Here is a 23480-nt window from a genome sequence, read left to right on the forward strand (position 1 = left end):
AGAAAAGACAGGACCAAGACAAGCAAACTTCCTTATAACCTGAAGACCACTGGAGACCATAGGTAGCTAAAAAAAACACCCTACCTACATGTCTGCACCTGACTGAGCTCAACATCCTATGATCCAGCGCACGGCACTGGCCTGAGCAATACTCAGGCAGAAGTCAAGGCACTGTGTTTTCCCTTGGAAGCTCTAATTAATTCCTGCGTTTCCCACTACACCTTTTTTTTTTTCAGCCTATACAGTGTTACTTTGCAGAGCGACACAAGCCAGTGGAAAGCTGGCCCAGGACTACAACCACATAGCTTTTTTTTTTTAGTGTAGATCTGCATGTAAACTTTCAGCCCCTGATGGTTTCAGACACTGTCCAGCGCTTTTAAAAGAAAAGCTCAGTCACACCTATACACCTCAATATATTTACAGTTAAGAGCAGCTTTTTGTTTTCAAGAGGCTCATAGTATCCATACACTGCAAACATAACTGTTGACTTCCAAGCCAGTTTATCATTTGCTCCAAGCTGCAACAGAAGCTGTGAAGGGAAAAAAAAGTTTCTGGGATAGATCATATTGCAGGTTCAAGAGGTGCGTTTCATTTTGGGAGGAGAGTTTGTAAGAAAAAGCTAGGTCTGTGTGCCATAGGAGTAGATATCAATTTAAATAATCTGTAAGAAACAAAAAAAGCACTAGATGAATTCTTTAGACATATGTAAAATTTATGTATCAATTTTTTTTTTCTGTAAAAGACTAACGATATTGGCAGAGAAGATGATGGGTTCTTTCTGTCTTGTAACTAAGGGCATGAGCTCTATGACTTATCACTGTGTTGTCTGACGGTTTTATAAATCCTAAACATGATGTCTGAACAAAATAGCAAATCTGCACACAATTGAAATTGTGCACTAATGAAATACAGTTAATGCCATCACAACTGCCCCTCTGCTATACCACTATTTTTCAAAGCAAAGCCAAATTTCCTTCTGAATTGTTTCCGTCTCCTTTTCACAATATAAAATTTAGAAAAAGAAATGCATCATACCTGAGAACTTATTATGGTACAGGAATTCCATTTGCAGTCTTTGTCCAGCCTTCTTGGCTAATAAGTACGGGGTGCTGTACACAGGGTCTCCAGTAGCACACATAGCATCAGCCCCACTGAACAGCAACATCAGAGTTTCCAGCACATCCTGCTTGACTACAGCAGCACAGAGGGCCTGATCATAGAGACGGGAAATAGGAATTCTGTTTAAATTGGAAAGTTACTGGCAACAAATACATGCAATGTAGATGCTAATCCTCTCATCTCTGATATAGATGGACCATAAACATTGATAAGTATCAGACATCATGAAGTATGGTCTCAATCTAGAAAAATTCAGCAATAACAACAAAAATATTCCAAAATATCAACCCAAATGCAGCAAAATGTTGCTTTAACAAATTTCAGTTGGGAAGGATAAAATGAGTAAATACAATTGGAGGGGAAGCTTGCTGTTTATTTACATCAAACCACTAAAGAAAAACTCTTACTATTTCAGACCTCAGAAGTTTAACTAAAGACATGAGATTAGATTCTTAAATTCTGTTCCTAGGAAATATTTTGAAATTCTTAGGTAGTTTTTTTTAAAAGCCATAGTCACTCAATAAGGCAAACTATTCTTTTTATTAAGATGCACTATTAAGATATATTAAGATCATTAACACATATAAGGATTTCTTAAATCTTTTTATTAAGATGTATCTTGATGCTTGTTCATCTTCCTTGAAATTTAAACACCTCACCACATCCTAAAATATGAGTTGCCTTTTATTTTTGTAGACACAAAGCCCACCATGACAAACTTATTTTTTTCTTTTAAAAAATTGGTCCAAAACCTTAAAACCAAAAATAGCTATACAATTACAGCTATTCCATTAAAATTTCTATTATTTAACATTTATTTAAGTTACTTAGTTAATGATTGAGTTTTTCTTCAATGATGAAAACAAAAGTCAATCAAAATAGGAAGATTACTCCTATAAAATTTAGCTGTTTTAATAAACACGTAAGCATCTGGGAGGTACAAGATAACAGAGAATACAGTTCAGTAAAAGCTCTGGAATTACTTGGCAATGAACACCTGGTAATTTCATGTCTCTATAGAGAATGTGATAACTTCTCCCAGTATTTAAATGATTATTTAACATACATATCCTACCCCACAAGAAACAAACTCCACAATCTATGCATATCCTTTGAGACAATTTGACTCACGTAATTGAATACATCAGAATTGCAAAATGCATTAAAACTCTCCTGCATTCATTAACCCTGGAAAATCATGACTCAAACCATAGACCTTAGAATTCAGTCAAATGGACATCAAAATTTACAGACATTGATAATTAAAATTCTCCATTCGACAGCTCTAAAATATTTGGGTTTTTTATAAAAGTAGAAAACACACATTTTCCATCGTTAATTTTAGTTTTTTCATTTCCAATAAGCTACAAAATGTGTATCAGCTATTTTCACCACTGATAACAATGAATCATCTACTGTATTTGAATGTTAGATGTCAGACACATGGGATATAAAAAAACCACATAAAGAAGTAATCTAAAGAAGTGAAGTGGAAATTTGCACCCCTAGACCCCAGCTGAATTAAAATAAAGATCCATATTTTGATGGCTAAAGAAAACACAGGAAGAACTACAATAACCTTATTTAAACAAACTTACAGGAAAAACAATAAACTAGATAGCCATGCAATTACTTCTGCAAAGGCTCTTAAATAACCCTTATTCAACTGTGTCAGAATGTCACTCAGGATGCTGAATTAATTTCTCACCAGCTTAACAAGATGACCCAACTGCACACAGATATAATACAATCCAAAACATATATGGGCTTACCCATGTTATATTACCTTATTCAACTGTTCCTTGGTTTTGTAGTGAAAAGGTGTTTTCCTGAACTTTCCCTCTTTGTATTTTTGCGTTATGAATGCTATCCTTTTTTCTGCAGAGTCATCAATATGCAATTCTTCATCTGGAGGAAGATTTCCAGCCCAAAAACTATTTGCCCTCTTATTTCCAATGACGATAAAGAGCTGGATGAGATGCATGGAATGAATTAGCAAAATAGTACGAAGGATATGACGCTAGCCTCTAAACAGTTTTCAGCTGCTAGATGTTGAAAAAGAAAGTTATTAAAGAAAATTTCCTGCAGGAGACAGAAGCCTTTCTCAGTCACTGCCCATGGTCATCTATAAATGAATAATAAGGCCTGCAGTGATCATTTATCATCAATAGCAGCTAAGCTTTACAAGGCGAATCAGTTATAACACTTCATTATATATTAGAAAATATTAGTTAAAGTTTAGAGAAAAGTATACCATGTGTTTTAAGGAAAACACTGATATCTTCAACCCTCTCTATTAGATCCACTTTTTACTACCACTACTTTTTAACATCCCAAGCAGCTAAGCTGGTAGCGACAAGTTTCCTCTCCTTTCCACTTTCTTCATCATAAGCGTTCTCCAAAAGCATTTTATTTCTTTTTCCCCCAAAATATTGGCTACCTGGAGAAACACTAAGAGAAATTGTACATTTTGTCAGCATAACAAATGAATATTTGGAATTATAGAGGTGCACGACGCGCAGAAGCATCAAGTTTACTGTAACAGCACCATATTGTTTAGCAGTTATATGTTCAGTTTTCTTGTGAGTAAACCAGTAAATAACTCCTCTTCAGACAGCAGGTTTCAAAATGGAAGGAAAGAATTAGAATAGAACAACATACCTCAATAAGTTCATTGCTCCAAATGCTGGCATCCATTTTTAGACTCCGGACCTTTGAATCTCTTGGTCCTAAAGATCTGTGTTGTCCTGAAAATCGAAAAGCATTACTTAACTAAGGCACTTAAACAGGGTTTCCCTTCTGCTGAGATATCAAAAAAATGTGATGAAGCCCGATTTATTCTATTTGCTATTTTTAAAAAAAGTTGGGTTTGAAATTTGGAGTCAAATAAAGGCATAAAAAATACACCTCTTTTTATTAAAAAAAAGTTAATTTCATTTGATAGTCATGAATAAACTAAGTAGGCTGTCTCACGTAGACTATTTCTGGGAGAGTTTGGTTTGAAGGAAAGCCTAGGATTATTAATTATTTCTTTGAATCTACCGCTTAAGCACATATTTCAATATAAAACATGACAGAACTATATTTTGAGTAGTATCTGAAAAAGCTATCCCTATTGGCAGTAAAATATGTGCAAAAGCAACAAAATTAATACCCAAAATTTATACACTAAAAATTGTTATTCTTTGGCATCCAGCCTTGCAAAAGCCGTACCTTTCCCATGAAGTGTTATTGTGTCTTAATTTCCACTAATTGAGAAGGATGGTTCAGCTGAGAGAACTCAATCACCACAGATGTCATTTGTACGTGGAAGTGCCTTAGAATAAGGATGCCCTCAGTATTAAAAAAAAAGTTATGCTCACATTTGGTTTCTCAAAACTTCCACAAGGATAACACTTCAAAAATTAAAAAAAAAAAAAAGAAAGCACCAATCCAAGGACATACATAGATATGCAAATATGACATTTTGCAGAACCCACATAGCTTGTCATTAATTACTCTACCTGCACACTTCTTACAAATGACAACACAGAGATTGATGGATGCCCAGTCAGGACCCGGAGCTTTACAGTCGGCGCAGCTCCTGTTGGACTCATTGAACCAAATCTTCTCAGCTACTTCATAATCAGATAGAGTTTCTGCTATTGATTGCTGGAGTGCCTCAATCCAGTCCTGTTTCTCTCTTTCTGACTCTGCTGTAAAGCTGAAACAATTGACTTTTCTGTGTTATTGATCTTTATTTTAAAGCCCAATTAAACATGGTCTGTAGTCTCCTTATTTATTACATTTACACCCAAAGTCACAGTCAAAAATCTTCCTCCACACAGATACAAATGCTAAGATGGGATGTATTATTTTGTATTTTCAGTCAATGAAACTCTCTCTTAGTATTGTTTTTAACAAAGCCACTACTAGTATAAGCTATATAGCTTTTGCAACATTGATATAACATCCCTGAGTTAATTTCAATCCTTTTATGTTACCAATTACCAAACTTAAGGACTGAAATTTAATAAAAGCATAGAATGACATAAGGAAACATGGAGAATCAAGTGAGAATTTAAAAAAGACTGAGAATTAAAATATTACTGAGAATTTTTTAAAAAAGACTTGCTTTTCATTTAAATTTATCTTTTTAAAAATTAAATAGGAAACAAACATCAATATGGCCATGTCTTAAGAAAAAATCAAAGAACTAGATATCTACCAGCTAGCAACAGATTCAAATTGCTGATCAAGACTAATTTACCCACTAGTTGACTGAGAATGAAAGTATTTGATAACATTTAACAAGCCCAGGAGAACAAAGAAATTTCTTCTTTTCTCCTTCATTACGACATTTCATTTAAGAAACACTACAACACTTAACAAAAAAGGCTTTTATTAGCCTGTACTTTCATTTTCTTAAAAATCATTACAAGTCTCAGCAATCAGCCGAAGTGAAACTTTCAACTGCTTTCAACCAAGGATTTCTACAAGGGATAGCACATGAAAGCTTCTTTTGAAATAAAATGCATAATACTAAATGGATGCAGCATTATTTCACTATTGAAGTTTATTATTCCTTAGGATGAAGTCAATTTGTGAAAGTGAAGGAATTCATTTCTCTTTTTTTTTTTCTTTTGCTTTTGCACAGAGCTAACAAAGAAGGCTACATAAAAGTATGAACCTGTGGGCATAATATTCCTAGTCAGGAGCTAAGAGATGAAGCACACAACTAAACAAATCAAAGAAAATCCTCCCATTTTTCTAAAAATTGCTAAACATCCTTAATAAAAACATTACCTTTTCATCCAAAAAAGCTACAGCACTGCAGTATGAAACCAGTATTTCTTTAGTGCCTTAGTTAATTGCATATTTTGTGAAGTATTAATATTAAAGTTCTTACCTAAAGCTTTTATAAGGAGTAATTATTTCGAAAGATTGTTTTGCAGCCCGATCCACTTGTTTTACATTTGCCACATTCATAGGGATTAAAGTGATACCAAATCCTGTCTTAAAGTCCTAGGAAAAAGTTTATAAAAGTTTAGGAGGTTATCATTCAAGAATAAAACATGCAAAGAAGAATTATTTCATCATGGTCCAAAAAGACCAAGATGAGTAACAGACATCTTTGCCATACCATATAAGCCACTTCTAATTTATTAATTGATAAACAAACCTCCACTAAATTTTGTCTAGCCCCTAAGTTTCCAGCAGCTAGAATGACCTTACTTGATTGTTGGTAGGAGAAAAAATGCATGCTCCAACTATTAATAAAGGAAAGAATAAAAAGAAAAGTTTAAACAACAGATTGCATTAAAATGTGAATGCAAAATTATGGAAGGATCTAGCTTAAATCATGCTTTAGTGTCTAAATAAACTTCATACATCTAAATCCTTCTCACTGAGAGCAGTTTTTCTTGCTTTAAATCTGAGTGTTTTAACAAACGTAATATGTATAAAATTCTTTCTTAAACCTTTGGTTCCTCATGCTACTGATGTAGTATGTGAACAATACCTGTCTTTGAAAAAAGGTCCTATACAGCAGCTGAAATAGACAAAGGGTTAGTTGTGACTCAATTATAAGAAAGTATTTTTGCCTTAAACCAAGTGAAATTGTTTGGGGTTTTTTTCTGTTGCATGGAAAAAGGTACTAAAAGTAAAAATTACTTTTGTATTGACAGAATTGGGTAATAAAATGTGAGCTCCCACTAAGTTCCTGTGAGGGCCTATCAAATGTATGGATTTGGGAAAACAGAAGAATACATATGTTATTTCTTATCTATTTGGAATACCACCAGCATTTCCTTCTTTAAATTTATTTACATGTCCATCTCAAGGCAGTCACTTTCACAAGTTTAATTCCTGGAAATATTAGCATACTTCTTGAAAACAGTAAATAAATGAGAAACAATCTATACTACCCAAGCAAAAAGTCAAATTCACATATCTTACCATTTGCATGTTCACTGCAACCTGTCACATGACAATTAGTTGGGTACAGACTGATAAAATATAAGTACTGAAGGGTAAAAGCTTCAGAGTTTCCTGCCTCTGAAGAGAGCATTGTTTTCCTAGTTAGTACATATTGAAACCTGCATCACTGAGAAGTTCCTCTTTGTAAGATTCACAAATTTTTGAGCACTAATTCCTATATGGAGAAAATACTTTCTAAAACTCTTGTAATTTTATTTCCCTATTTCAGGTATGAGTAAATAAAAATACCATTTTAGCCAGGATTGCTAAGGCTAAATCTGACGAAAGACAAACATATGTGTGTATGTCTATGCACAAAGCAGAAGTATCATTTGTATCACACATGGCATTGAATAGAATGATGCCCCAAAAAGCAAAATAATGTCCATTATGAGATTTTTAGAATGACAGAATTCCCACTAATTAAATATACTGTGCAGTAAGTTACCTTATGTTTCCTTGCCAGACTTCTTATTAAGAATTTCTGGGGTTTTTTTACATGCCATTACCTTTGACAGTTACAGTGGGGAACTAGGTGTGGAATTCGACACAAACCTTTATAAAAAGTAAAAGCTTTTCAATAACTAACCTGGCTTACCTACTCCTCATAAAATTTATCTTAGAAAATAGAAAAAAAAGAGAAATATTTTCAAATATTTCTACTTTTCTTCTATCTTCTTATCCTGTAACCTAGACATTTTTATTTTCTCCCCTCATCTTCAGCCCCCACTCCATTTTCCTATAAATCAAGGGGTTTCATACTGACACACCTGCCTCAGAAGAGAGGAGAGAGTTCTGTTAAGCCCACAGAGTCCCTAATTCACCCTCCATGGGAAAAGAGTGGGCAGAATAATCTCTTTTTGAGTGTGAACTTGACAGCATCCTCTGTACCAGTGAAGCATTCTTAACTTCACATCAGCAGTGAGAAAAAGAGGAGAATGAAATGGTAAAAAAAAAAAAAAGACTGAGCATAGAAAAATACAAAACTTTTATTTCTATCAGTAAAATGAAAGAAAAGAAACCAAACCAAAACAACCCAAAACCACTGACTTTCTAGAATTAAATGGCTTATGCTTCCAAGATATAATTGGATGGAAGTTTAATTTTTTGATTCAAGTATTTCAAATTATTTAAAATAATTTGTCTTAAGAAATCCTGATTTTCAAAGGAGAGGTAACAAGCCCATCCTTCAACCTGCCCAGTGCAACACATTCATTTTTTATTAAATAACAGGTGAAAAAAAACACCAGAAGCCACAGTTAAAAGATGTTTAACATACTTTTAGGTCCAAAATAAAGGTCACTGAGGGTAAATGATTAACCAAGATAACCAAAGTAACTACCTTTTTGAGCCAGATCAAAATTCCCCTGTAGAGCAACTACTGGTAGGCTTGCTACTGATGACAGTCATAAAAATAATGCAAATAAGAAAGGTACATGCTCATCTTCCTAAAAAAGCTTCCAAAAATCTAGAGTCCCTAAACAAACAGTTGCAGCGAAGAAAATTATACTTACTAGCCATTGACAGACACATCCTCAAAGAGCTAAAAAGCCTAACAACAACAACAACATGCTTTGAGGTCTCTGCAGGATCTTACTTCATATATTACCCAAATACTGATTGTGAAAAAAGGAGGTCCCTTAGTATATGTATGGATATAGCCACCTGATAACTGAGAATTTTCAATTTTTTTGCCTGACAACTGAGAATTTAATTACACAAGAGGAAAGAAATACTAACTAAACTTCATTCACCTACTTATTCCAATTCACCTACTTATTCCATAACGTTCCTTCTTGAAAATATTTATTCTATATTCCTTTCAGTCTCTTTCCTATGCCTTCAAACAGCTGGTTGCACCTCTTTTCCTTGGTGCAAAATGGAGCAAGCCGCATGGAAGCACACGAAGATCACACACACACATTAACTTCTGTGAAAACAGACAGCAAACTTCGTTGTACTACATTTAACAACACAGAACCAAGAGAGCACTCTAGAAATAAAGTGCATTAATTCAAAAGTCTTTACCTTTTGGTGCAGCATCAACCCTCCAAAATTTGCACACATGCCCAGTGTCTGAACAATCCCACTAGAGTAACTCATGTTTTACATTCAGCAAGGGCATGAGAACTTTAGATACTGAATTTCTGAAGGAATGTCAGAAACATTAAGAAATTAGAATGTACTTTTCAGAACAGAATATGGTGCCAAATTAAGCAACTTCATTGGTACATTAGAGTGAAGTTATTTACATAATGGCTAAAAAAAACTCTTTAAGGTAACTGCAAAACACTTGGCATAAACCTGGCTTTATGAGTGACAGGTACACTAGAATCTAATTTTCAGTGCTCAGAATTATATGCTTTCAGGAGTGCAGTCTTCTTCTCTACTTCAGAAACAGAAGTGGGAATTGGTACAGGGAAGAAAGAAGTGCTCCACTTTGAAAGATGAATTCATTCACTTCGAGTGCACAGAAGGACAATAGGGCTATTCAAGAACTATACAAAAAATATCGACAGCAAAAGCAAGCAGTATCTTTTCAGAATAAGAATTGTCTTGCTTCTACCCACTGAAACCGCATTGTTTAAGATACATTGAACTGTGCTAGACTTTCTGACAGAAGAAAACTTCAAGATTCAAAAATGCACAGAGGGTTGGGTTTGTTGGGGTTTTTTTTCTTTAATTTAAATATAGATATGACATAAATGTCTATTGCTATACTATCTTCATGAATTCTAAGAAAGGTTGAAAAATGAGTTGACAATAAGAGCTTTAAAAAATCTTTATAGCTATAATAATAGATCTAAAGTATTTACTAAACAGCACAGTTAACTGAAAGCTAAAAATACTAAGATGAGTACTGGCTTTCTGATTTGCTGCTGTTCCTTCCTGAAGGGTGAATGATTATAATGTGTGAGTGTTGCTGTCATTATCACCCCTGTCTGAAAAAGACATAACCTATAAAAACCTGTCATCTGTATATAAACCATGGAATTATTTAACTTTTATTTTTAAACATACTTTAACATGTATCTGTAAAGTGCCTCTAAGTGTACAAAACTGCCTTCTCTATTATGCATTATCTTTTCATAGGCGAAAGCTGCCCTGTGACAGGCTTTACTGACATTTCTTCAATTCTATTTTGGAGGAAATTCAAGGATATTCAAAATTAGTCTCATACCTTTTCTAATATACTACCACTGTTTTACAGACACAGAAATAAACACCAAGGTTAAGAAACAATAAAATATATGTGTATAAAATCATGCGACTATATCTGAACAAGTGAAATTTTCAAAGCTGCTGAACACTGAACTTTCAGTACATTGTCTTAAAAAGACAGACTTGGGCACCTTTCTGCATGCAAGTCATAAATAAATTTGTAATCAGGGGTGAAACCTTGTGACTCTCAGTGAACACACTTTCCCAATAAAATGGCACTTCTAATAAAACTCTTCTCCTACTTAGAAAGTATAATTATTTTTCTTTCTATTTTTTCCCACTTGGTTTTGTTCCAGAAATACTAGGGCTGGCATTCTTATTGGTTTATTCAAACCAAAATTCATCTGAACACAGGAGTTCTAGAGATGCTGCTGGCGTTCCTCAACATTTACTGTTTCAGAAGTCATTATCATGCCTTTGGATGCACTGTCTTTCATGGATCTAACATTAGCTCCCCAATTTATAAAGATGATAAAAAAAAAAAAATCCCTGCGTCAGAAAAACATGTCAGAGAAATGAAACCAAAAAAATGCAGCCACAATCATAACTTTACCCATACTCCTCACATAAAAATAACTGAAAATAAAAGGTTAACTAACTACTACTTTCATGATAGAAATATCAATCCATATTTTTATCTCTTTCTTTTTTTGGTGGAGAACGAAGTGGATAACCGTAACAGGAGAGAAAAATGAAAATTGCTGACATGAGTTCAAGAGACTATATTTCTACATACCCACAAATGCATATACACACATAAGTACATACCTTAATATTTAAATATATATGTTTGCAGCTTATTTAGAAGAAAAAAAAACCAAAAAACAAAACAAAAAAAAAAAAAAAAAAAAAAAAAAAAAAAAAAAACACACCCAAACAAAAAAATCCCACAGAAGTACAGAACTCTGAAGTACAGAAATAGCACTAATATATGCTGGGAACACAGCACTTTTGGAAATTATACATCAGCTGGGTATTCTTCCTGCACATCAGTTTCCTTCCTGTGAATTATGAGATCATGGTGCATTTGCTTTTTTTGTTGGCTGTCTGATCTTGAGGACATGCAATATTTAGGCATGTGTATGCACACACAGAAATATATAGAGATAGATAGATAGATAGATAGATAGATAGATAGATAGATAGATAGATGATAGATAGATAGATAGATAAACAGATAGATAGACAGATAGATAAATATAAAAAGCCCTAAAAGTGGTAAGAGGTAACAGATCAAGAACTCTATACTACATTTAAAGATATATTTACAGACAAATGCATATGTATGTGTTTATAAATGCACGCTTTTTTGTTTCCTTTTTAACGACTCTCTTTCATACCACCCAAACTCTAATTTATAAAAAGACTATTCATATTTCTGAAATTCTTCTTGTCCTCCTGCCCATACACAGAAAGTTCTTGACCTTTAATCACAATATCTCTGATCAGATTTCCAAAATAGGACATTAATTACATGGTTCCTTGAAATTATCTTTTAATTTGCAATAGCTCTTTAGATTTACCTTGGGGAAGTTACCACAAAGTTTGTGACAATTTCACTATTCCTGCAAGATCTGAAAATTCCCTCAGCAATGTAGCATGATTTAGTCTTTTCCTTCATTCTTACCCCATGGCATTTGATTCCTTCCAAACAAGGAAATTATTCCAGGGAGATTAAAAGCCCGTAACTAGACTCATTCAGATGAAGTATTCATAGTTTCTTTCCTCTCCTCATAATTTGGAGGAATTATACTTCAGCCTTTCCAGCTATTAAGGAGTGTCAATTTCTGCAACAGAAATACAGGCAAAAACTGGCTTCTATATTAATGAAAAATTAAGACTTTTTTATGTAGTAGAGTTTAAGAGTGACTAATAATGCAGAAATTTCATTGATGATATTAAGTTTACACAAGTTTATATTGATTTCCTCTCCTTCTGTATGTATTGAGCTTAGCACCCCCAGTTATTTTTCATCAGGCTTCTCTACATCCCTCATCACATCCCAAAATCTTTTAATATAGACCTCCAGTGATAGTTACATGTTGTGGATTGTAATAAAACCACCACATATGTACTCTGTGTTACAGTCTTCTAACGAGGTCCCAAGATAAAACCACAGTGAAGCATATAGTATATAATTACGCATATAAAAAATAATGTTAAAAGAATATGAAGGTTGCTAACTCAAGCCCTGATGAGCAAGGAGATGCTAGAATTCCAGCTGTCTGTGTATGTTAACTCTGTAGCTGGGTGCTCATCTGTTATGGTATGTGAGGTATTCACATCATCATTTTAAAGTTCTTAACTAAGCAAAAAATTTTCCCCCACTAGAGAACCACTTGAAAATGATTCACACTATTTTTGGAAAAAGAATTGTAATGACAACCTGGCATCCAAAATTTTGGAGGTTACAAAGAAGGAAGACAGCAAAAGACAAAGGCCACTTAGACTAGCTCTAGTCAGTGTCATGTAGTAAGCTTGTCTGCAGTGGAGTATTTTAGATATACTACTGGAGAGCATTCCTCTCTTTGAGAGCCTTTGTGATGGCTCTATGATGAAAGCAAATACATAAGAAGTGGGAATACCTAAAAGATTACTTTAAAAAATGCATTCCTGACAAACACTCTAAGGTAGTTACAACCTTAGATGTTACCTCTCATTTAAGTTACAGATGTCTCTATTCACCTACTGCAGGAGCAATTCAGAATGCTCACTTCAGCAGCTATGTGTATGTATTTTGCAATATCAATACAATTTTATATCGCTTAATTATGCACCATCAGGCCATTGCCTTGCTTGTTGCATGGGATGGATCTAGGACACATGAAGATGAAAGCTCCCTGCCTTTATGGGCTGCAAAATAGAAAAAAAGATGAGGAGGATCACATAATTAAAGTGACTGAATACTATACTGGAGAGTTAGCTCTTATCTTCGCCTTTTCCAGTTTCTACCCAGTGTAAATCAAAGCCTTAGCATACAGTCATTTCACTGCACACTTTTCATTTCCTAGTATCTGACTTTATGCTCTAGGGTTTGATTTGCAGAACTGCTGAGCAATTGGAACTTCAGCCAAGACCTATGAAAGCAGTATTTTGTGCAGGTATAGTTTGATAGAGAACTATTCCCTCCCAACCACCCATAAAAGACTGGAAAAACAGAGAATGCAAAATATACAGATATTTGAATCCTTCATTGTGTTTCTCAGAACTGTGTGGTCACATGGAGGAGAAAATAATGTTCCTTTACCTTACAGGAACTGATGAAAAATAAATTCCTCATTGCTCCTCAAAAAACATTCCTTTTTCTGTGAAGGAATGATTTGAATGTAAGGCACTTTTCAACAGTGTGCTATAAAAAAAGGCATGGGCTATATCATGAAAAGAAATTAAAACTACCAAACAATTAGTAAATAGACAATGCACTGAAAGAGGCAGTGAATCTCCAAAATGAAAAATAGTATCTACTGCACAATATTTTAACTGGGTGAAATTAAGGTCTTAGAAATAAGACCAGTTTTCCCATGATTAGAGGGATGCACAAATCTGTAACTGAAGTGATGGTATCAAAGGTTTTTAGCTGAGTGTTCAAAAAAATTAGGATTGCCTAACACAGGAGCATCTGCCTCCCCATGTAACCCCAAGTTAGCTCTTATTCTAGACAGATCCTACACTTCAATCCATTTCAACATAATAGCAGCCAATGAATCTTCAGGTCTCAGCAAGATTTAAGGAAAGTAGATCAGAACAGAGAACATAGAGTCCATGTTTCCCCACTACTTTACTGGCCAGTCCCAAAAGAAAAGGCTTTAGTGTATGGTCACAGTGAATTGAGACAAGACGATGCAACCTGGAAGGGGATGTTCAAAGTCAACCGCCACAAACACATAAACATATAAATTAAAAGCTTCTATTTCTTAATCCTCAAAAACAAAGAGAGAAGATAACAGAGAATAAAGATCATAATTCCAAATATTTGTAAGTTTCTCACTTGTGCTGAAACATGCTAAAAGGAAGAAACAAACCACGCTGCAACCATGCCTTGGCATTACGAATAATTTGCATGTAAGGCAATTATGTACTTCAGAAACAACATGTGGAAGTTTTTGCATGAATATAAGAATCTGAATTCTACATAAAGATGTACATTTTAACACAAAGCAGTTAAAAGTTATTAGTGGAAAGTAGATTTCTTGACTTAAAGGTACCATAGTCATTTGCATTCCTGATTTAGAAATACACCAAAGGGCCTGAATTCTTCAACCGTTCTACAATTCAGAGCTCAGCTTTCTGAATCACAGAAAGTGTGATTCAGGCTATATTCCAGTCTTCAGACACATGCTTTCTTTTTCTTGTCACTCAACATACCAGGAAAGCAAGTCTCACATCTGAGGCACACAAGACAGAACCAAGCATCAAAAGCAAGCTGGTAATACTGCATAGAAAACCTCCCTTGCTATCTTCCCAAATACCCTGACAGGTAAGAGAGACAAACCTGCTTTCTGCGTTGTGTCACCCACTCCCCCACCACACTCACAAAAAAACAGTATAGGCAAAGTTCCAATTTGAACAATTTCAGTAACTCCCTTCCAGCAGGCTTCCTCTGCAGCATGGAGCTCATTCAGAAATCAGCACATTATTAGCTAAGGGGGCTGAAGCCACTGCAGCTGCCAGGGCTATGATCTTTACTTTTGATGCTTCATGAAAATCATGAGATGACATAAAGATGGTACAGCTAAATAAACATGTATATAAAAATCAAAGCCTGTCAGGAGAAAGTACAGACTATATTCAAGGCTTTCACCTTTACTTTTAATCCAATAGCTATTCATAACATTGGCTCACATTTAAAGAGGCAATCATGCTCCTTAAGATGCACAACTTCTGACACATAGAAACTCATTCCATTTTAGAGCCCATTTCTTGCTATTCAATTCACAGCTTTTTCATCCCAAAGGGATACCACTTTAATATATGCAAATTTTAAAATTACGTGGAAATGCCTCAATTTTTCTCACTTTCAGTGTTTGAGCCCTTCCACCTTTTTTCTTTTTTTCATTTAACTGAATGAAAAATGAAAAAAAGCATTCAGCTATCCCAGTAGTCACCATCTCAAATTCACACACCATTTTAACCACTTCCCTGCAATAAGCACCCAGAGCAACTCCTGATCATACAAGAACATTTTTTAACATAGATATTACTATTACAATTTTAAGTAGCCATCTGGACTATTGTTTGGAAGTGCTTCACAAATGGAAACCTTAGATTTAGCACGACTGTTCCCTGGAGACCAGAATGATCAGGGAATTTGAAGATACCACATATAGCTACAATTTTCTGAATTCATATCCTTATAGTCTTCTTACCAAAGCTTTACGTATACACCAAAGATCTTGTTATGTATTCATAATCAAAAAAAAAAAAAAAAAAAAAGGTAAAAAAGTGTTTGAACTCTTACAGGATGGACAGATTGTGAACATTTTCGCAATACCTTAAAATCTCCAACAGTTGTCATGCAAAAATGACAAGCCTTTTCATAGGACTTTTAGTAAAGTTGTCACTAGGTAAGAGAGAAAACTGTTACGACATCCCCACTGGCAAAATTCCTCTAATGAACCAAGAAATCCTCCAAATAATGGAGTTTCTGCTTTCCTCCAAAATTTGCCCACGAAGATAAACAAATATGATATTGACAATAAACAATCATTGACCAAGCACAGTGCTTTTAGTTACTGACTACAAACAGTAAGGTGTTATGGCAAACGGTCCTCACAGTAAATATGAAGACTTCTTATTTTATTTGCTACCTCCTTCTTTAATAAACTGAAATTTAATTGTATAATGTGGTGTTTCACAAGTAGAAATAATTAATCACTAACATAATTCATAATATTTCAATAACCACAAGCAAAAATAGAATTTCCTGATGGAGAAAGTTTTCTGAAGCTTTTTTTAACTCACAAACCTACTTTCCAAGTAATCTGCATAACTCAATATATTTACAAAGGAAAATTAATTTTTTAAAAAAAATTCAACAGCTTTCAAAGTACCATACAAATAGAACTAATTATTGTAGACATTTTCACATCTTAAAAAAATGTATTTATGGCTATCTGAATATATTCCAAACATACTCCATTTTATCATAACTGGATCTCTATGGGATTTTCCAGCTGATGTTGATAAAATGAACAGTTTAGATTTCTGATCCTGTCAAACTGAATTACTCTTCTGAGATAGTGAATATTGCAACAAAACACACACACACACACCCAGACACCTTACAATAATAAATGAATGAATTACATGAAATACGGAGAGCTCTGTACTGTGCTAACTGCTTTTTCCAGCTTAGAAGATTTTAGACAACTTCTGTTTAGAGAGTCATGAAGAAAAATGTTCCACCTTAACAGTTGACATTGTGATCTTAAATTTAAGAGGAAAAGAAATAAGCTAAGGAGAGTACAGACCCCCACAAAAGCTTTTGGCCAGACAGAACAAACTCTCATCCATTTAATAAATGTTCACCTCTGCAGCAAAGAAACATCAAATCCCACAAAATTTCAGATTTGTTTAAAATTTGAAATTCAGACACTTTTGGACTACCTGAACTAGAAAGATTTTTTTTTTTTCTTGTGAAATACATAAATAAATACTTAGGAAATCTAAATTTTTGAGTGTGCACACATATTCATTAACCCTGAAGAATGTGTCAGACTTCATGGAGGTTCAGACCTTTTCTAGAAGCCAATGTAAAGTATAAACTTCCCGCTAACGCCTAGAAACAGAAACCTAGGGAGACCAACTTATGGTTTGTGAATTGTTCCCACTTCTGTAACGCTTATTCTAAAACAGTGAAAGGACAGCAGCACCAACAGTTTTGCCATACATTCTTCTGTGCCTGGACCAAGAGAGGGCTGATGCCATGACAACAGCAACGCTGCACCGCAGCTTTTTATAACCGAGTCTTCCCTAATTCACTCAGTCATTCCAGCATTATCTCTCCTGGGAAGACAACCTCCTTACATTTAACTCAGCAAAAATATAGTGGGGTGGGTTTGGGGTTTGTTTGTTTGTTTTGAGGGATTGCTTTCTTCGCTTTTGTTTATAAAGAAAATATTTTCTTCTGCTGGCTTTAGATTCACTCATACTAATTTGTCTCTATGTGACAAACAAAGATAAAAATAACAGATAAATGCAGAGAAACTGTTTTGAATTTTTGTAAAGCAAAATCACTTATGGACACACATACAACTACTGCTTGGCAGCTATTCACTTTCATACTTGCCTAGCCTTATGCCATGAAGGTAGTGATTTCACATAAAAAAACAGTTAGTATAAAAGTAAATATATAAAAGAGAGTTTCAAGAATCAATACAGCTTACAAACAAGTAATCTACTTCTCAGTACTTAAATACTGAAGTAGTTACAGTATTAAATACTTAGATTATTGAATCCCTAGTAAATCCATGGTATATAAGTTTTATTACGAGTCCATGTAAAAGCCATTCCCATTAGATTTTAGTGATTAATATTTTTAAATTTTGATTTTACAATGGTCAAAGTGAAGATGGGCAACTATCACAGCTAAAGAAGGATCCAGCTCTAAAATATCTGCACTATACTCATGTGTCAGGACTGTGTGTAGAATTAATATACCCAAACAAACAAAATGCCATCATCATAATGAATCTAATCTAATATTTTAACGAATATCACCTCCCATCACTAAGTATGAGCTAGAAGCACCTTATGTAAAAATAAAGTAAATTCAAGCTTTCAATTAAATTAGTTTCTGCTAATGAAGATCAAAGGCTAATATCTAACAGAAAAGGACAAATTATCTTTAAAAATGGAGCAACCATTCTCTAAAAAATATACTTCAACAGATTACAAGTTAGAAATAAACCAATATCCTTAAAAAAAGCCCTCCACATACATCTTTCAAATAACCTTTATACTCTGTGTTACTATCTAGACAGCTAGTTAATAGAAAGAACACCTAAAAATTAAATCTTTAACAAATTATGGCCATTAACACATTTATCTTCTTCTTGTTTCATTAAGCTTCCTGTTGTCACCCACTGAACAATACAGGAAGGTGTATTAGGACCCACAACAAGCTACAGATACATGGGTCCTTTGTAGCATACTGATTCCACCATTCTTTTCACTTCTGGAGTCTCTCACTCATGCCCAAATCCTTACAAGCAAGAAATAAATCTCACTCACCTGAATTTAATGAGAAACCGAAAAACCAAAATTTGTCAACAGCAATGTTAACTCGTGCCTCAGAGCACATTCCTGGGTAGGGGCAACAGGCCTAGATTACAACTTATTTCTTTCCTGAATGTTGTGCTAAAATAGCTTTCAAAATCACACAGTAAGAAAAAAAAATTCTGAAACACATATTTCTATGTTCAGGTTAGTCAAGACAACTTACAAATCAATGATAAGTGAAGAGCAACACCTGTAGCAGCAATTTGTACATGGAAAGTGACCAAAGCAAACAGAGAAGCACTGATTTACAGGCTGATAGTACAGCAACACTCTAACCTAGACAGCAGCCAACTGAACCCACTTCCTGTCATGGGGAAGCACAGTGATAAAAATGCTGTTCTGGCTCATAACTGAAACCATGCAGATCCATCTCATCACACACAAGGTGCACCAAAATTGCAATGATTTTATCAAGATAACACATTTAAGAGAATCTCACAAACAGCAAAAATAGAACTAGAATTACAAAATCACTCCAATTTTTAGGATATTCAGAAACACAGCAGCAGCATTTTGCACCATTTGTGGGTAGGGAGGGTTGTAACATGCTACAGTGATTTTTAAGAACAGGAAATCTACCAAAAACCCCTTCTGTATTAGTAGGAATGGGCAGCTGCAATCTGGAAACACACTGAAGTTACAAGAAGGTATATTTTCTCAGCATGAACATATAATTTAAGAAACTAGGATGAAAAAGGGCTCAGGAATGAAACAAAATACTGCACTAAAATGAAAAACTGGCAATTGACATGAATGGCAAAGCTCCAACTGACATTCAAAGAGATGGAAATTCACCCCAGATATCTGTGTATAGACCTGCAAGAAACAGCTTTCCTCACACGGCCCCATAAACACTGAAATGCAATGAATCTTTAACTTTTCTACTTAAAAAGACAAGCAGCTACAGCAAAATCTGCACATGACTCTTCAGGTCCATTTAAAATAGATCTACATGCACTATAGGAGAATGAAATTTAGGTGTGAGGATAAAAGGCCTGCAGAATTAGAAGACCTGAACAGCACCACAGAATCACACAGAACTGTGATAACATCCTCTGGTTTTGTATCTACAGTGCACTCTATTAACCTTTACTTTTTCTTCTCCCTGTAAAATTCCTCTACATCTCTACTTGCACATATTAAGAAATATATTTCTGATATTCCATACCACATGAGTGAGAGACAGATGAAGAAAAAGCCTGAAATAATTTGTGCAGATGTAACCTTTTCATTCCTGCATGTACCGCTGTCATGTCTACATTAGCATTTATTGCTGAGAACACCACTAAAGACACACAAGTTCCACACTGCTAATTGTACATATTTACCACAAACAAGTACCTAAGAATCATCCAGCTGCACATCGTTGTTAAATAAAACCAAACAAGTTGTAGATCATCTGTTTTTTTAGCTGCAGCACATACAAAAACCCAACTGATGTACTCATTCAGGCTGAAATAAACCCTTTTTAGGTAAGTCCCATAAAAAGGTTCCTTCCTTCTGCTGTGTGGTTGGTTTATTTTTTACAAAATAAGGAGACAGATCTTAGAATCCCCCTTGCTTCTCTTTGTGACAAAAAAAAAAAAAAATGAGAGAGAGAGAACCAAGGTGAAACAAACCAACCTGGAAGTCAGAATCCATCACCCACAGGGGCATTGGCGATGCCCAGTCACAGCACTGTCTCCTTCTCTTCCCCTGTAGCTACTCAGGACTAATGAATTGTGCCTTGATCAGTTTCTCATCTTTTGTTATGACCCCCATCTCCTGTCTCATCAGTTTTCTTGCATCCCAGTAAACTGGCAGCTGCTCAGTTCCTTCAGGGGAAAGACGGGAGAGCCAATTGTAATAATGGGCTGCAATTACTCCTGTGTTGCAGGAACTGAGCTGCTGTTGCTGACTGCTGTCATTTTATCTGCCTTTGAACTTCTTTATGACCCCATGGCAAGGAATAACAGCCCTTGGCTGGAAAAAGCATCATACATACAACAGCCTGCAGAGCCTCTCAAATAAGTGCCAGACAGGCTGACTGAACCAGGAAGTGGGACACAAAGCCATATTTATTTTACCAATGCAGCCACTATGCTTCAAACCTTTTTTAAACCTCACTTGTGTATCTCTAACACAGGTCTGCATACCAGTCTTAAACCACAGACAAGGATAAATGTGGGCAAATGCAGTATAGTGGATTTAGACTCCTCTCTGCCTGACTGCAGAGCACAGAAACCTCTACAGTTTGGAAACACTGGCTGGTACAAGACAAACTGTTATGCAGTAACTGAAATCATACCAACATATGACCTGAGTCATATCCACAGACAGCAGCAAATTTTCTGTATCATTTAATAGCCTAACTCACCTTAAACAAGAAATGGACACATAATATATTCAATGTAATAATTACATATTACATACCAGAATCCCCAAAAGGATAAGCAAAGTCAACAATGGAAGTGTTAATCTCCATGAGTAAAACACACTCTTCAGCCATCACATTATTTGGTTCAGCTTTGTTTTCAAAGTAATTTTATTGAAAATGCCACAGAAGTACAATAAAATGGTCCACCAAGAGGAAAAAGACAGAACCACGAAAAACAAGGCAAACCAAATAAAAGTTGTTTGAAATGCTCAAAACATAGTTATGTACATCACTAGGTATGACTCACAATATAAGCAAGATTATTTCTACATTTATTTCCTGAATCATAGTTTTCTATTTATTTTACAGAATATATTTTTCTTTCGACCATTGCCCAGGCCTGTTCAAATGGTTTTCTGGATGCCCACAGCAAAGTGTTTTGACAATCTTCCATCCTAAGTGAAGGTAACAGAACTAGATTATTTCTGCTCTTCGGTGTATGTAATACTTCTCATGTTTCTTTAAAAGCGCTAGATATCAATCAATCAATCAATCAGTCAGTCATTCTGATGGATCTCTAAGGGGTCTTGACCCATATGCTGAGATGGAAGTAACTTTTGAGTGAAGTCTTCTGGAAATATCTCTAAGATACTGATTTTTAATGAATGAGATATAAACCATACCTAAAAAGATGTTACTTTGTATGCAAAATATTTAAGAGGGAGAATTTAATTTAAGAACCATGATGTCGAAGCGTTTCATGTAGTAAGAATTCAGTTTGAGTTGATTAAGTTCAAACTTGTTGGCCTAGCAATTCATTAACTAGGGTCAGATATTACTGCTGAGAAAGCACACTGGGATATTCCTCACATTCATACTAAGCTGTAAATCATAAATTCTCTTCCTTTTCCATAAGGATGGTTCATTTATTTAGAGTAAAATTTGTAGATATAAGATAGTGGAGCAGAAAAAATAATGTTTATTACCTGAACAACACCATCCTGCTCCAAACAACATTAAGAAACCAGCACAGATGAAGAAAAATAAAATATTTACGGCCCAAAAATATTAAAATGTCACTTGAGCTACAATGATATTAAAGATCTTAGTATTTTAAGGATCATTTCTATAATTCTTATTTTGAACCATTCACATCGCATAACTAAAGAAAATTCCAATGGCCTAATTATTTTAGTAGTCCAAAAGCAACTCCAACCTGCTCTCTGCACTGCCATCAAAGCTACTGTTCTTATTTCCAGCCCATGCTGTGGAGAAAAGGACAGTTTTGGAGCAAGTGTTTATTGCTGAATTAAGCACTTGTACAAAAAGGGGTGAAAGCTGAAAAAGCATGAAGAGGAAAAAAGGGAGGTGGACTACAAATTCTGGGTGTTTTCAAAAAGTTGCAATGATCCTTAATCTGATGAACTCCAACAGAGATTGAAATAAGACTACCCAATCTTGCAAATCACCACTGAGTAACTACAGAAATCCATGAATGCCAAAACTGTTTTGTTTATGAACACTGTGCATTTCCTGCACGGTTAGCTATTGCAACCTGAATGCATTATGATCAATCACTTGCTTTTAAGTGCTTGGAGTTCTAAACATTACAGTGTCAGCTACAAGGCACGTTAATGAATTGCAGACATATTCTTTTAGGTCTCCTGCTGGTGCACACTAATCCATTTTATTTAGTTTTGCAACCAAGGAGAGAATTTTAATCATCATAAAGTGACTGCCAGTACTCATATGATATTTGTCACAGATTAGGCAAATCCTAGTCTTCAGCAATATTGCTTTTCCCCTTCAGACTGGACAAAAAATAGCCCCATTTGTTACCTTGCACAGAAGGATATCCATACAACTTAGTTCTTTATCATATAGGTACTGTACCAACAGAGAAAAATATCCTTTTGTGACATTACTTGTCTGAGCTCTGCCATAGGAAGTATAGACTGAATTCAGAAACCACATCTACTTAATTGAGTTGTAATGGATTTCAAACCTGGAAAACTGTTAACAGAAGTTGTATACCAAACAAAAATTTGCAATAGCATATTACTGTATTTGTAACTAGTTATGACATGGAATTCACATACACTATCATGGAAGTCTGGTAACAACAGATGAGAAGATAGAGATTTGAGACAGCCAGCTTGCCCTCATCAAGGGGAAGTCTTGCCTAAGTAACTTAGTGGCCTTCTATGACAGAATGACTCCACTGGTGATCAAGGAAGCGTCACAGATGTCATTTTTCTGAGTTTCTGTAAAGCCTTTGACACAGTCCCCCACAACATCTCTTCTCTAAATTGCAGAGACCCTGATTTGATGAGTGGATAGGGAATTGGTTGGAAAGTCACATTGAGAGAGTAGTGGTCAATGGCTCAGACACCCACCAGACATCAATGACAAGTGGCACCCGTCAGGGGTCTTTAATAGGACCAGTGTTACTTAATACCCTCATTAATGACATAGGCGAAGGGATCAAACACACCCTCAGCAAATTTGAGGATAACATCAAGTTGAGTGGTGCAGCTGAAACTCC

At 35.0% G+C, this 23480-nt stretch overlaps 1 protein-coding gene across 3 annotated transcripts in view; it reads right to left on the reverse strand.

Moving 5' to 3' along the window:
* Positions 1 to 23480, reverse strand: part of ARAP2 (ArfGAP with RhoGAP domain, ankyrin repeat and PH domain 2) — a 119604-nt gene that overhangs the window by 56102 nt on the left and 40022 nt on the right. For all 3 annotated transcript variants that reach the window (XM_066185588.1, XM_066185587.1, XM_066185589.1), the window contains 5 exons: positions 6008 to 6123; positions 4623 to 4822; positions 3781 to 3866; positions 2906 to 3088; positions 1036 to 1210 (listed from right to left, as the gene is read on the reverse strand). In XM_066185588.1, coding sequence (XP_066041685.1) covers positions 1036 to 1210; positions 2906 to 3088; positions 3781 to 3866; positions 4623 to 4822; positions 6008 to 6123 — 760 coding nt within the window. The remainder of the gene's footprint in view (positions 1 to 1035; positions 1211 to 2905; positions 3089 to 3780; positions 3867 to 4622; positions 4823 to 6007; positions 6124 to 23480) is intronic.

The sequence above is a fragment of the Chamaea fasciata genome, unplaced genomic scaffold, assembly GCF_029207755.1.
Source record: "Chamaea fasciata isolate MVZ Bird 193981 ecotype frontalis unplaced genomic scaffold, bChaFas1.0.hap1 SCAF_6, whole genome shotgun sequence".
Taxonomy (NCBI): domain Eukaryota; kingdom Metazoa; phylum Chordata; class Aves; order Passeriformes; family Sylviidae; genus Chamaea; species Chamaea fasciata.